General features: G+C 38.2%; 1 protein-coding gene across 1 annotated transcript; it reads right to left on the bottom strand.

The window, feature by feature from the left end:
* Nucleotides 1-9,737: 9,737 nt before the first annotated feature.
* On the bottom strand, nt 9,738-16,341 carry LOC144450252 (heterogeneous nuclear ribonucleoprotein A1-like 2). The gene is made up of 7 exons (XM_078140846.1): nt 16,277-16,341; nt 16,058-16,174; nt 14,390-14,632; nt 13,195-13,399; nt 12,130-12,447; nt 10,753-10,821; nt 9,738-9,832 (listed from the first exon to the last, which is right to left on the bottom strand). The coding sequence occupies exons 2-7, from the start codon at nt 16,079-16,081 to the stop codon at nt 9,762-9,764; spliced, it is 930 nt and encodes a 309-aa protein (XP_077996972.1). The 5' UTR covers nt 16,082-16,174; nt 16,277-16,341; the 3' UTR covers nt 9,738-9,761.
* Between the last annotated feature and the right edge of the window lie 42 nt (nt 16,342-16,383).

Here is a 16,383-nt window from a genome sequence, read left to right as displayed (position 1 = left end):
GTTTCTCCCATACATTACTAGTCAGGTGTGATTCTAGGACAGTTTCTCCCATACATTAGTAGTCAGTGGTGATTCTAGGACAGTTTCTCCCATACATTACTAGTCAGGGGTGATTCTAGGACAGTTTCTCCCATACATTACTAGTCAGGGGCAGGGGGTGATTCTAGGACAGTTTCTCCCATACATTACTAGTCAGGGGTGATTCTAGGACAGTTTCTCCCGTACATTACTAGTAAGGGGTGATTCTAGGACAGTTTCTCCCATACATTACTAGTCAGGGGTGATTCTAGAACAGTTTCTCCCATACATTACTAGTCAGTGGTGATTCTAGGACAGTTTCTCCCATACATTACTAGTCAGGGGTGATTCTAGGACAGTTTCTCCCATACATTACTAGTCAGGGGTGATTCTAGGACAGTTTCTCCCATACATTACTAGTCAGGGGTGATTCTAGGACAGTTTCTCCCATACATTACTAGTCAGGGGCAGGGGGTGATTCTAGAACAGTTTCTCCCATACATTAGTAGTCAGGGGTGATTCTAGGACAGTTTCTCCCATACATTACTAGTCAGTGGTGATTCTAGGACAGTTTCTCCCGTACATTACTAGTAAGGGGTGATTCTAGGACAGTTTCTCCCATACATTAGTAGTCAGGGGTGATTCTAGGACAGTTTCTCCCATACATTACTAGTCAGGGGTGATTCTAGGACAGTTTCTCCCATACATTACTAGTCAGGGGTGATTCTAGGACAGTTTCTCCCATACATTACTAGTCAGGGGCAGGGGGTGATTCTAGGACAGTTTCTCCCATACATTACTAGTCAGTGGTGATTCTAGGCCAGTTTCTCCCATACATTAGTAGTCAGTGGTGATTCTAGGACAGTTTCTCCCATACATTACTAGTCAGGGGTGATTCTAGGACAGTTTCTCCCGTACATTACTAGTAAGGGGTGATTCTAGGACAGTTTCTCCCATACATTACTAGTCAGGGGTGATTCTAGGACAGTTTCTCCCATACATTACTAGTCAGGGGTGATTCTATGACAGTTTCTCCCATACATTAGTAGTCAGGGGTGATTCTAGGACAGTTTCTCCCATACATTAGTAGTCAGGGGTGATTCTAGGACAGTTTCTCCCATACATTACTAGTCAGGGGTGATTCTAGGACAGTTTCTCCCATACATTAGTAGTCAGGTGTGATTCTAGGACAGTTTCTCCCATACATTACTAGTCAGGGGTGATTCTAGGACAGTTTCTCCCATACATTACTAGTCAGGGGCAGGGGGTGATTCTAGAACAGTTTCTCCCATACATTACTAGTCAGGGGTGATTCTAGGAGTTTCTCCCATACATTACTAGTCAGGGGTGATTCTAGGACAGTTTCTCCCATACATTACTAGTCAGGGGTGATTCTAGGACAGTTTCTCCCATACATTACGAGTCAGGCGTGATTCTAGGCCAGTTTCTCCCATACATTAGTAGTCAGGGGTGATTCTAGGACAGTTTCTCCCATACATTACTAGTCAGGGGTGATTCTAGGACAGTTTCTCCCATACATTACTAGTCAGGGGTGATTCTAGAACAGTTTCTCCCATACATTACTAGTCAGGGGTGATTCTAGGACAGTTTCTCCCATACATTACTAGTCAGGGGTGATTCTAGGACAGTTTCTCCCATACATTACTAGTCAGGGGTGATTCTAGGACAGTTTTTCTAGTATGCTGGAAGGGTCATAATATGATTTGGCTATTCTGTAACATGTCGTCAGAAGTAACTTTTATAGAACCTTTTCAGGATATTTTTAATGAAGTGGTCAAAATTTTCTTCTATATTGATAATGGCTGGCATCTTATAACACCCCATCCTATGCGAATTCTATTTTCTCACAGATTTTCCACTACGAGTTCTCCCCACTCGAGATAAAAATAATTAGCAGAAAGTCAAGATAAATGCATAATATACAAGACGAGATTTAAGAAGACATTAAACTTTATTTAATAGAGAATCTGAAAAAACAATCAATAAATCTTGACACATGATATTCAACTACAACCAAATAATCAATACTCACTGACATACAGGCTGTAAAAACACTAGACCCTAACTGATTAATACACTTCCTTCTTTAATGGAGATATAGACTAGAACCTGACTAATACATGTCCTTCTTTACAGCGATAGAGACTAGACCCTAACTGACTAATACACATCCTTCTTTAATGGAGATATAGACTAGAACCTGACTGACTAATACACATCCTTTATAGCGATAGAGTAGACCCTAACTGACTAATAGACATCCTTCTTTAATGGAGATATAGACTAGAACCTGACTGACTAATACACATCCTTTATAGCGATAGAGTAGACCCTAACTGATTAATACACATCCTTCTTTAATGGAAATATAGCCTAGAACCTGACTAATACACTTCCTTTTTTATAACGAGACTAGACCCTAACTGACTAATAAACTTATTTGCTTTATTCTGAAAAAATGACAACTAGTATACACACACTGAAATCAAAACTACATTAGCAAAAATAAACATGAAAACTGTGAAAGTCAAGAAAACTGGACATCAACAATAATAAAAGTTATCTATGTTTTCATCTAATTCGTCCCCTAGGTAATCGTCGTGGCAACAGATGGCTATAGAAACTAGGAATCTGTATAAAAAGTACTGCATGTTGGGAGAGATTCATCATATGTACTATCTTCCTTATTTATGTCAGGGAAACTACTTGGCAGCATCCAGCTTGAACAGAATCAATCGTACGTCTTAACAGCGATATAGATTATTTTGATAAACTTAGTGTTATAGCGATGATGTGTATTTGGTATAATAACGGCCATAGGTCCTATTTCAACACACTTGGTCTTATAGCGGCAGTTTATCCTATTACGATAGACTTGGCAAAATCGGCGATATATCCTATGACAATATACTGCTGGTGTAATATCGGCCATAGATCCTACGACAATATACTGCTGGTGTAATATCGGCCATATATCCTATGACAATATACTGCTGGTGTAATATCGGCCATATATCCTACGACAATATACTGCTGGTGTAATATCGGCCATAGATCCTATGACAATATACTGCTGGTGTAATATCGGCCATAGATCCTACGACAATATACTGCTGGTGTAATATCGGCCATAGATCCTACGACAACAGACTGGCGATGTACATGTATAATCGGTGATATATCCTATAGCAATAGACTGCTGGTGTAATAACGGCCATAGGTCTTATTTTCAACAGACTTGATGTTATAGCAGCAATATATCCTATTACGATAGACTTGGTATTATCGGCGATACATCCTATTATAACAGACTGCTGGTATAATATCGGCCATAGGTCTTATAGCGATAGCCTGCTGGTGTTATAACAGCCATAGATCTTATTTTCAACAGACTTGGTGTTATAGCGGCAATATGTCCTATTTCGATAGACTGCTGGTGTTATAACGGCCATAGATCTTATTTTCAACAGAATTGGTGTTATAACGGTGATATATCCTAGGACAATTGACTCCTGATGTACTGACGGCAATAGTTCTTACAACGGTGATTAGCCTATTTCAATAGACTTGATGTAATAGTGATATGATGTTCTATTTCGGCCGACTGCTTTCGATAGTTGATATAATAGTGGCGATATTACGATACAGGTGATTTATTAACGGCATATATATTTCGTATGACTGCTGACCAATAAATGGATATTAAGCAATAAATCCTATGGCAATAGAAAGACTGCTGATGTGAAACGCCAATATGGTATCCTATGGTATCTTATAGCTGTGATTCTTCTATAGTAATGTATTGCATCAGAGGTCATGTGGTCCTGGTGTAACTTAGACTACCTTAGGGGGTCTGCATTTCACATCTGAAGTCCTGGTGTAACTTAGACTACCTTAGGGGGTCAATGAAGTCTGCTTGTACTTTGTATATCAGCCTTAAATTTCTCTTTCCTAGATATAATAAAAAAATATATAGCCATGTTATTTGTAAACAGTATTAATCAACTCAAACTTACACATAACTGACATCATTGGACAACTTCCACACTTACTAGTATACGACAATTAACTTACTTTCTAAGTTGCACATAGTTGACATTAAAGCTACAAACATAAATCTATCACAAGCAGAGGTTAGACAACTTGGTAATAATAAAGTCTTACTATATCTAGTTGTCAAGACATGCAGTATTGTTACTTTTTAAGTAAAAGATTAATCTAAAGTGAGGAATTACCATTGCATAATACATGGAGACAAGCTGGCACAAGGCCAAAAGAAACTTTTTTTTGTTGGCTTGGGGCCAAATATGTAATTCGTTGTTGGCATAGGGCCAGAAATGATTTTGTGCTCTTAACTACAGCTGAGACTGTCCCATTACAACCTGTCCTAACTCCTCAGAATGGGTATGATCACAGGAATTGTAGATGAGAATTGAGCACACGTTGACGTTCGTGTACTGGTTAATGCATTGAAGGCAAATCTCATGACTCCCATAGAAATAATCATGCAAGTGAAATACAAAGAAAACATTCAAAGTTGAACATAAAATATTGCTTCTCAGTGTCAGCAAATTATTGAGAAGAATCCAAAGTTTGGTTGACATCTTATGAACATCTGAAGAATGCTGTAAACCTGGAAATTTTTTTAGAAAGTCTTATTTTCACTTATTTTGCTCGAAAACAAAAAAGCAAAATAAGAAGTGACTAAAATGCATTCTTGTACACCAAAACAATGCAGGAAGCAGTCTGGTAATTACTAAAATTTCCAGCTTTAAGAACCAGATGAAGACTAGAATTGCAAAATTTTCTAGACCTCAATATATTTAGGTTTACTCAATAATCTGGCTGTGAGTAGCAATATTTGACATTCAATATGAACACAGAAACCAAAAACATTCATTCTCTTATATTGTTAAAGTTTATGTCTAAGCCAATCTGACGTGCCACTGATGCACACAATTTCTAGTGACGCACCAAAATTTGATGTTCCCCTATCTCTTACTATGTGGTCAGTGTGCCATCTAAGCCAATTTGACATGCCACTGACACACACAATTTCTAGTGACACACCAAAATTTGATGTTCCCCTATCTCTTACTATGTGGTCAGTGTGCCCTCTAAGCCAATTTGACGTGCCGCTGACGCACCCAATTTCTAGTGACGCACCAAAATTTGGTGTTCCCCTATCTCTTACCATGTGGTGAGTCTGCCCTCTAAGCCAATTTGATGTGAGACTGACGCACCCAATTTCTAGTGACGCACCAAAATTTGGTGTTCCCCTATCTCTTACCATGTGGTGAGTCTGCCCTCTAAGCCAATTTGACGTGCCACTGATGCACACAATTTCTAGTGACACACCAAAATTTGATGTTCCCTTATCTCTTACTATGTGGCGAGTGTGCCCTCTTAGCCAATTTGATGTGCCACTGACACACACAATTTCTAGTGACACACCAAAATTTGGTGTTCTCCTATCTATGTGGTGACTCACAAAAAATCCCAGTTTTTATCATTTTGACTCACAACGTGAAAATTGGACTACCACTAGAGGGCGCACTGGATGGAAGACAGAAGCAGCTTAGAATAATGAGATAGTTTTCAACTCTGTACTTTGACATCGTATAACCGACAATCTTGTGTCTCATTTGATTTTTTACTTTTGTATACCAATACTCATCCTTAGTATCAAATTACTTTTTTTTTCCAAACGAACTTGAATATTGTACCTGAAATTTTCAACTGCACACTTCAGTTTTTGTCAAAAGATTGACCCACTATTCAGCTCACGTGATCTTATCTCCTTGACACAATTCTCTCTCAAAAAATTCTTGCTCAATGTTTGCAAATATCCCTTTTCCTCGGCTTCTCTGTAAAACTTCTCTTGTCTGATAAAATATGGACACTTAGAACACAGACGAAGGGCAATACAAGCTTCCAGGCAGCTATGACCCCTTAGTAGGCTCACATTTCCGTAAGGTCACGTGTACCGAATAGTTGGTCAATCTGTTGACAAAGACTGAAGTATGTAGTCGAAAATTTTGGGACAAGTTTGGAAGAAAAGTTCAGTTTGATGCTATGGTTTACCAACAAAGATGAATTTCCATTTGACAATATTCATTTTTTGATTTGCATCTCATTTGCATCTCATTTAATATTCATTCTTTGAGTTCCCATGCATTACGTGTACATGCACATTTATTCACTACCCATGTGGGAAGGACATATTGAGATGTACTTGGCATGCTAAATCCAGACATAAGTATCGGAATATCCTGTGTTAGGACATTCCTAGCCTGAAAGATCAATTTTCTACCACTCATAAAATGCACTCACTCACACCTTGGATCACGAGTGGTTACGTAATGCGTTCACTCACGCCTGGGATAGCGAGTGGTTACGTAACACATTCACTCACGCCTAGGGTAGTGCGTGGTTACGTAATGCGCTCACTCACACCTGGGATTGTGAGTGGTTACGTAACACGTTCACTCACACATGGGGTAGTGAGTGGTTACGTAATGTGCTCACTCACACCTGGGGTCGTGTGTGGTTACGTAATGCATTCACTCACACCTGGGGTAGTGAGTGGTTACGTAATGCGCTCACTCACGCCTGGGATTGTGAGTGGTTACGTAACATGTTCACTCACACCTGGGATCGTGAGTAATTATGTAATGTGTTCACCCACGCCTTGAGTAGTGAGTGGTTACATAATGTGTTCACCCACTTCTGGGATCGTGAGTGGTTACGTAATGCGCTCACTCACACCTGGGATAACGAGTGGTTACGTAACATGTTCACTCACACCTGGGATCGAGAGTGATTATGTAATGTGTTCACCCACGCCTTGAGTAGTGATTGGTTACATATGTGTTCACCCACTTCTGGGATCGTGAGCGGTTACGTAATGCGCTCACTCACGCCTGGGATAACGAGTGGTTACATAACACGTTCACCCACTTCTGGGATCGCAAGTGGTTATGTAATGTGTTTACCCACGCCTGGGATCGTGAGTGGTTACGTAATGTGTTCACCCACTTCTGGGATCGTGAGTGGTTATGTAATGTGTTCACCCACGCCTTGAGTAGTTACATAAACACACCAACAGTTGGACCTTTCAGACTAGGATAGTCCTCAAATTCAGCACACAACACAAGAAATAAACTTATGTCTTTGTTCTCCTAACCAGCATTTCACATTTACAGAGCTCAGAGACCAGTAAAGACTTCAGAAGTCACTTGTTAGATATCGCGATTAGACAATTTTGGATCTAATTATGGTTTGGAAATAATTTTAATACAAAATGAATAGATTTTCGTTGTAGAACCAGGACACTCAGAAATGGTTTGGTGTTCTTGTTTAATAAGAAATGGTTTGGTGTTCTCGTTACTAAGAAATGGTTTGGTGTTCTCGTTACTAAGAAATGGTTTGGTGTTCTCGTTACTAAGAAATGGTTTAGTGTTCTATGTGTACTAAGAAATGGTTTGGTGTTCTTGTTTACTAAGAAATGGTTTGGTGTTCTCGTTACTAAGAAATGGTTTGGTGTTCTCGTTACTAAGAAATGGTTTTATGTTCTTGTTTATTAAGAAATGGTTTGGTGTTCTTTGTTTACTGAGAAATGGTTTGGTGTTCTTTGTTTACTAAGAAATGGTTTTATGTTCTTTGTTTACTAAGAAATGGTTTGGTGTTCTTGTTACTAAGAAATGGTTTTGTGTTCTTGTTTACTAAGAAATGGTTTGGTGTTCTTTGTTTACTAAGAAATGGTTTTATGTTCTTTGTTTACTAAGAAATGGTTTTATGTTCTTGTTACTAAGAAATGGTTTTATGTTCTTGTTTACTAAGAAATGGTTTGGTGTTCTTTGTTTACTAAGAAATGGTTTTATGTTCTTGTTACTAAGAAATGGTTTTGTGTTCTTGTTTACTAAGAAATGGTTTTGTGTTCTTTGTTTACTAAGAAATGGTTTGGTGTTCTTTGTTTACTAAGAAATGGTTTTATGTTCTTGTTACTAAGAAATGGTTTTATGTTCTTGTTTGCTGAGAAATGGTTTGGTGTTCTTGTTTACTAAGAAATGGTTTTGTGTTCTTGTTTGCTGAGAAATGGTTTGGTGTTCTTGTTTACTAAGAAATGGTTTTGTGTTCTTTGTTTACTAAGAAATGGTTTGGTGTTCTTTGTTTACTAAGAAATGGTTTTATGTTCTTGTTACTAAGAAATGGTTTTATGTTCTTGTTTGCTGAGAAATGGTTTGGTGTTCTTGTTTACTAAGAAATGGTTTTGTGTTCTTGTTTGCTGAGAAATGGTTTGGTGTTCTTTTTTACTGAGAAATGGTTTGGTGTACTTTGTTTACTAAGAAATGGTTTTGTGTTCTTGTTACTAAGAAATGGTTTTGTGTTCTTGTTACTAAGAAATGGTTTGGTGTTCTTGTTTACTAAGAAATGGTTTTATGTTCTTGTTTACTAAGAAATGGTTTGGTGTTCTTGTTACTAAGAAATGGTTTGGTGTTCTTGTTTACTAAGAAATGGTTTTGTGTTCTTGTTTACTAAGAAATGGTTTTGTGTTCTTTGTTTACTAAGAAATGGTTTAGTGTTCTATGTGTACTAAGAAATGGTTTGGTGTTCTTGTTACTAAGAAATGGTTTGGTGTTCTTGTTACTAAGAAATGGTTTGGTGTTCTTGTTACTAAGAAATGGTTTGGTGTTCTTTGTTTACTAAGAAATGGTTTGGTGTTCTTTGTTTACTAAGAAATGGTTTTGTGTTCTCGTTACTAAGAAATGGTTTGGTGTTCTCGTTACTAAGAAATGGTTTGGTGTTCTCGTTACTAAGAAACGGTTTGGTGTTCTTGTTTACTAAGAAATGGTTTGGTGTTCTTTGTTTACTAAGAAATGGTTTGGTGTTCTTGTTTACTAAGAAATGGTTTGGTGTTCTTGTTTACTGAGAAATGGTTTGGTGTACTTTGTTTACTAAGAAATGGTTTTGTGTTCTTGTTTACTAAGAAATGGTTTGGTGTTCTTTGTTTACTAAGAAATGGTTTGGTTTTCTTGTTACTTAGTCCAGGGCAAACACTACTTGTGCTCTAATGGGATTACATCTGTTCAGTTGTGTTTCAAATTTTGATCAGGTTTTTTGTTATTATTTGCGATATTTTCAAATTTGTATTTAAAAGTTGTTTTGTAAGTACAAGACGTGCCAGCAATATCTAAAACTGTGTATGTTGCATTAATCGACACGGAGTATGTGTTGCCATCCACAATGGAATATGTTAGGTCATTCCTGCAATGAGTCAAGCCATTTGCCGTGGAGTTTGACACACCAGCTGGCTCCAAGTCTTACACCAGCCAGCGACAGAGTGTGTTATACCAGCCAGCGTGGAGTGTGACACACCAGCTGGCTCCAAGTCTTACACCAGCCAGCACAGAGTGTGTTACACCAGCCAGCGTGGAGCGTGACACACCAGCTGGCTCCAAGTCTTACACCAGCCAGCACAGAGTGTGTTACACCAGCCAGCACAGAGTGTGACACACCAGCTGGCAGAGAGTGTGACACACCAGCTGGCACTAGCCCACACTGTTTGTGTCACACCATCACAAGTGTCAACTGCTCAACTTTACAAGTCAGAAATTGTTGGCATTCAAACATGTATATTATTACATGATCAGGTTCATTTCTTTGATCGATTTAAAAATATAGACACATTATACTTACGATCTAAGTATCTATTGTTCTGCCTAGTATGGCTTGTAGCGGCCACCACCTCGGCCGCCACCACCACCACCACCACCTCCAGATCCATACCCGGCTAGTGATGTGAAATAAAACAATACAAGAGGTTTATTTCGCCACCTACAAAAACTCTTTCTACCTGTGAGGGCAGGCTTTACAACTGCTGACATTGATGCAGTGATGTGAAAAAAAAACAGTACAAGAGGTTTACTACGCAACCTACAAATCCTCTTTCTACCTGTGAGGGCAGGCTTTACAACTGCTGACTATTGAAGCATTGACAAACGAAACCTGTCACCAGAAAAGTAAACAACTAAATTGGATTAATAACACTTGGCTCAGCATGTTGGAAGTACTACGATTTTTTTTTCATCATTTGATAAAAACAGTTGTATGGCCTCTTTACATAATAGATCACATTAACAAACAAACAAACTTGAATTTATTCTGGCATTTCGTGTACACATGAAGAGGCCATAATATTGTTTAGATCAAACCATGAAATGTAATACAAGTCTATTGTTTCAACATGCTGAGCCAAGTGTTATTAATCCAACAGGGAACTTGCAAACCTGCCATGTTGAATGTTGCATCATGGGAAATGTGATAATAAATACTAATCAATTAGTATTGTAAACAATGTTGATACATTGTTCATAACCACAAATAATCAATTCATAGTTACACTGACCATTGTGGGAGGTTTGTTTTATCACTAGCTCTAGATTAGGTAATATGATAACCACAGATAATCCCATAGTCCTTTGCATCTGAGCATGCTCAGTCTTGATTGCAAGTTCCCTATTTATTTGTTTACTATTTTTCATGTTTATAACAATTGATGATTGCACAATGTCACACAAGCTCAATAAGGAATGATTCTTGTCACGGATTTTCAGAGGAATCACTGCGTTGTTCACTGTACACACTCAAGTTTGACAATATCTTCAACGAAGTTAGGGGGCCTTTATACATATCTCGCCTTGAAATACTTACTTCCGTATGATCCACCTCCGTAACTGCCGCCACCACCACCGCTTCCATAGTTACCACCACCACCATAACCTAATAAAACACAAACACCCAGAAAATCATTTATCTAAAATATATGCTGGAATTTATTTCAAAGTTGAAAATTATGTACTGTCAAGCTGGAAATTTACAGTAAAACCTTCACAGGAAAGTAAAAACACAAAAGTATTCTTCCGCCAGTTCAGAGAGAAACATTAACACTGAATAATCAAATCAAGGCCCATAGTGGACGGATCAAAATATAGCATTCATTTCCAAATTACCATTATTATACTGTCTTTGTAACTAAAACGTCTCCTTGTACCAGTCTGGAAAGTTGTGAAATTTAGTTTGTAAGAACTTAAAAAAGAGGTAAAATTACAACGTTTCGTAGTGAAAATATTTTGGTTTATAGTTTGTAACAGTGATTACATTGTTATACATGTATATTAGTGCAGTTTTATTTTTTACAGGGAAACATTAATAAGGGCGGCCATATTGAATTCTAAATTTCTCATACCAATTCTTTAAAACTCTTGTGACATCTTCTCTTCAAAACTCTCATGACATCTTCTCTTCACAACTCTCATGACAACTTCTCTTCACAACTCTCATGACATCTTCTCTTCACAACTCTCATGACATCTTCTCTTCACAACTCTCATGACAACTTCTCTTCACAACTCTCATGACAACTTCTCTTCACAACTCTCATGACAACTTCTCTTCACAACTCTCATGACAACTTCTCTTCACAACTCTCATGACATCTTCTCTTCACAACTCTCATGACAACTTCTCTTCACAACTCTCATTACAACTTCTCTTCACAACTCTCATTACAACTTCTCTTCACAACTCTCATGACACCTTCTCTTCACAACTCTCATGACAACTTCTCTTCACAACTCTCATGACAACTTCTCTTTACAACTCTCATGACAACTTCTCTTCACAACTCTCATGACAACTTCTCTTTACAACTCTCATGACAACTTCTCTTCACAACTCTCATGACAACTTCTCTTCACAACTCTCATGACAACTTCTCTTCACAACTCTCATTGCAACTTCTCTTCACAACTCTCATTACAACTTCTCTTCACAACTCTCATTACAACTTCTCTTCACAACTCTCATGACACCTTCTCTTCACAACTCTCATGACATCTTCTCTTCACAACTCTCATGACAACTTCTCTTCACAACTCTTGCGACATCTTCTCTTCACAACTCTTGCAAGAACTTCTCTTCACAACTCTCATGACATCTTCTCTTCACAACTCTCATGACATCTTCTCTTCACAACTCTCATGACACAACTCTCATGACAACTTTTGAAGTCACTGAAATTCTACTCACCTCCTTGGTTGTAGCTTCCATCTCCATAACTGTCATAGCCACTGCCTCCTCCATAACCACCTCCTTGGTTGCCATAGCCACCACCTCCATAACCGCCGCCTCCTTGGTTGCCATAGTTACTGTATCCCTGACCTTGGTTGTAATTGTCACTGTAGCCACCAGAGTAGTTGCTGCGACCACCTCCACCACCTCCACGGCCACGGCTAGGACCCCCACCCCCACGACCACCGCGACCACCACCACCACCACCAAATGCCTCCCTTGGTGCTGCTTTCTTTACCTCTATTTTATAATTACAGCAGCTGAAAAACCTGGTAACTGTTGTAAAAAATAATGACATGTTATCACTGATAATGTATCATAGACATGTGATAATGTATCATAGACAGGTGATAATGTATCGTAGACAGGTGATAATGTATCGTAGACATGTGATAATGTATCATAGACATGTGATAATGTATCATAGACAGGTGATAATGTATCGTAGACATGTGATGTGTTGTAGACATGTGACAATGTGTTGTAGACATGTGATCATGTACTTTAGACATGTGACAATGTGTTGTAGACATGTGGTGATGTATCATAGACATGTGACAATGTATTGTAGACATGTGACTGTTGTAGACATGTGATACTGTATCATAGACATGTGACAATGTGTTGTAGACATGTTACAATGTGTTATAGACGTGATAATGTACTGTAGACATGTGACTGTTGTAGACATGTGATAATGTTCTGTAGACATGTGACTGTTGTAGACATGTGACAATGTGTTGTAGACATGTGACAATGTACTGTAGACATGTGACAATGTACTGTAGACATGTGACTTGTAGACATGTGACAATGTGCTGTAGACATGTGACAATGTACTGTAGACATGTGACTGTGTTGTAGACATGTGACAATGTGCTGTAGACATGTGACTGTTGTAGACATGTGACAATGTACTGTAGACATGTGACAATGTACTGTAGACATGTGACAAGGTACTGTAGGCATGTGACAATGTACTGTAGACATGTGACAATTTGTTGTAATAAGGTCACAACTTACTGACTGCTTTATCAGCACGATCTTCGTTTTCAAAAGTAACAAACGCAAATCCCTTCTTTTTGCCGGTATTTCTATCCTTAATAACATCCACATGTTCAACCTTTCCCACACTAGCAAACAGTTCCCTCAACTGTTCTTCTTCTGCATCTCGACATCCTCCAACAAATATTTTCTTTGTTTTAATGTGAGCATTTGGGTCTTCTGACTGTTGGTTTCAAAATGAACACATGTTAGAGACAATATGCCACTGCAAACAGGAAATTGAGAATACAGCGCCCTCGCTCGAATTGGGGGTATCATCACCTTATAGTACCGTTTCTTAAGAGCTTTGTTCCTTGGTATTCTGTAGAAGTGTAAATCAGGGATGTTTTCTGTATTGTTCAGACATCAAGGAAAGCAGCAGTGTTCTATGATTAACCCAAGTATTAGCTATACCCCCAAGGTACACACAGACAGGAAGTAGAGCGCCACCATGGCAAATTTTGGAAAGGCCTATTTACATACATATCCACATAAGTCTCCTCATACTGGCAAGGGCCCACTACTTTGTCTTTACATCCTTTGTCCTGAGTAAATATTCCAGACAGGGATAATTGGGGTAGTTGGGGTAGTTGGTGGCCTCTTACCTTTGCAGTCTGAGTTCAAACCTGTGACGTGTTGACTGGGTTTAATTAAAATTTAGCTAGATCTTTATGAAAGAATATACATCTATACAACTGATGCCTATACCCTTATGTGTAAAAAACCTCATGAATATTCATTCCTGCTGACTCCCATGATGCAATGTTTCACAGCAAAGATATCCATAAGTTTATATCAGCTTGTCGACACAGTCAGGCCACCCTTGTAGGACATGCCAGCTGCTTCCTATGCTGATGTATTTTACTCTAAGCCATCATATGGCATTACCTCATCACTATACAAGATGGGTACTGTGGCTGACAGCTATACAAGATGGGTACTGTGGCTGACAGCTATACAAGATGGGTACTATGGCTGACAGCTATACAACTATACAAGATGGGTACTGTGACTGACAGCTTCACAGGAAACCCTGTATATTATAGGTTGGAACCCCCACTCTAACCATTTTACCACCACTGAAAAACCCACCCACCCTATGATTGAGAATACTAAAACAGTCTGTGGTGCTTGCTGGGAGCTAAAAAACTATGGAAACATAAAACTGACTTACATCTCTTGGAATTGCTCTTTTGACTTCCACTTCTTTACCATCGATAACGTGTGGTTTGTTGTCTTGGCATTCATCAACCATTTCAACTGTCTCAAACGTAACAAATCCAAAACCTCTGGAATTTTTTGTGGTGTTGTCTCTGACAACAACACAGTCAGTTATATTGCCATACTGCTGAAAGTGGTTTCTGAGTGCGTCATCGGTAGAGTCTCGGTTTAGACCACCGATAAACAACTTTAATCCCTGTCAAAAGAGAATAAGGATGACAAAGTTATTCACCTCCATTTTAATAAAAGGGGCAATTTACGTTTTTAAGTTTTTAAGTTTACGAATTTAAGTTTTATGGACAAGAGACTTATGGCCCAATCGTGCATCTTTAAAATCATTCACAGTATTGTACTTTATGTATACTGCCCTCTAGTGTCCATTTACTGAAGTATACTTGACCATCACTTGCAACTGACTGAACTCAAACCTGGTACTATTAAAGATATAACTTATAAACTATCTAATGATGTAATTGATATAATTAGTATATTGCCCTCTAGTGTCTACTTACTGAAGTATACTTAACCATCACTTGCAACTGACTGAACACAAACCTGGTATTAAGATGTAAAACGATCTGATGACGTCATTTATGATGCAATCAAAACATGTTGAGGAAATTCCTACTACGCATGCAACTGTTTTAACAATGCCAAAAGTCAAATTGTAATGTAATTAAAGGTATGCATTGATATCAAAATTATACTAGAATAGTTAAATAAAGGTTTTTATTAAAATGATTACGTGTCACGGTGTATCACATACACACATCATACGGGTCTTAGACATGGTGCTTACAATCAACCACGTGATCAATTATTTCTTTGTCCTGCAATGCATTCTGGGTGTGTTTGATCGATTCGCATATATTAACTATTATTGACAACCGTGAACACATGAAACAAAAGTTATTTTAATTAACTACAAAAGATATACAAATGTACGCATGTAAATGAGATTTTAGACGTCGGAATTTTGGCCAATCACACATGAATTTTGCCCAGATAAAAGCATGGCTGCTTCGTCCGCCATTGTGACGTCACTATTGTACGATCGAATGTGACCGCCAAGATTTTCTATCTCACGAGGTGCCTTTATCTATCAGATTTCCCTTTAACGCCAGTATGAATTTGAAGAAAATTTATTCTAGTTTGTAACTCAGGTATTCACTTCTCGATTCGCATTCAAATAATGTCGGTAGCGACCGTCTCCATATGACGGCGTTTTCATGCTTTCAACTGTATGCTCGGTTCAGACAAGCACACGCTTGCTGCATTTTACAGTAGACAGCTATTTGCATATTTAGAAAGAAATGGAAACACACACTGAAATGCATTCTCTGCACCGAGTTTAACTTGAAAAATGCAATTTACAACGCCAAACTGTGTCTTTAATAGATACAAAATCATCAAATACTATTCGAAAGACTGAGCAACAGTCAGTTTGGCGACAATTCACAGACAATGAACAATGATAGAGGCCAATCAATTAGCCGCGACGTGGTGGCACAGAAAATGATTATATAACACAGTTCTCAGACAAAAGAAACATTCATGACAAAACAAAACACTTCATAATAAACAGACAATGCTATCTTTTGAGGTTTTAAACGATACTCACCGCTTGCGACTGGGAACCTGACATTTTCCCAAATATTTGGTGTGGTTATTTATCTAATAATGGCTTCCTTTTGACCTTGGAACCACGTTGCCTTTTTTATCAATGCTACTTCGTTTTCTGGAAGAAAAGTATACATTCAGTGAACTCAATATAAACACAATTATATATATGTAAGTTAGAAATTATTTAAATATCCATATACAACGCAATTTTACTTACTTTATATGACCCACAAAACAGATATGCCTTTCGATGCCTCAATAGCCTTATGTTTTATTATGTGACATAGAGGGCTCCCTATTGCCGACCACCAAGATGCATGATAG

Source organism: Glandiceps talaboti, chromosome 19 (genome assembly GCF_964340395.1).
Source record: "Glandiceps talaboti chromosome 19, keGlaTala1.1, whole genome shotgun sequence".
In the NCBI taxonomy this organism is placed as follows: Eukaryota; Metazoa; Hemichordata; class Enteropneusta; family Spengelidae; genus Glandiceps; species Glandiceps talaboti.
Note: the sequence above shows the minus strand (reverse complement) of the source record. Positions and strands in the feature narration are given on the sequence as shown.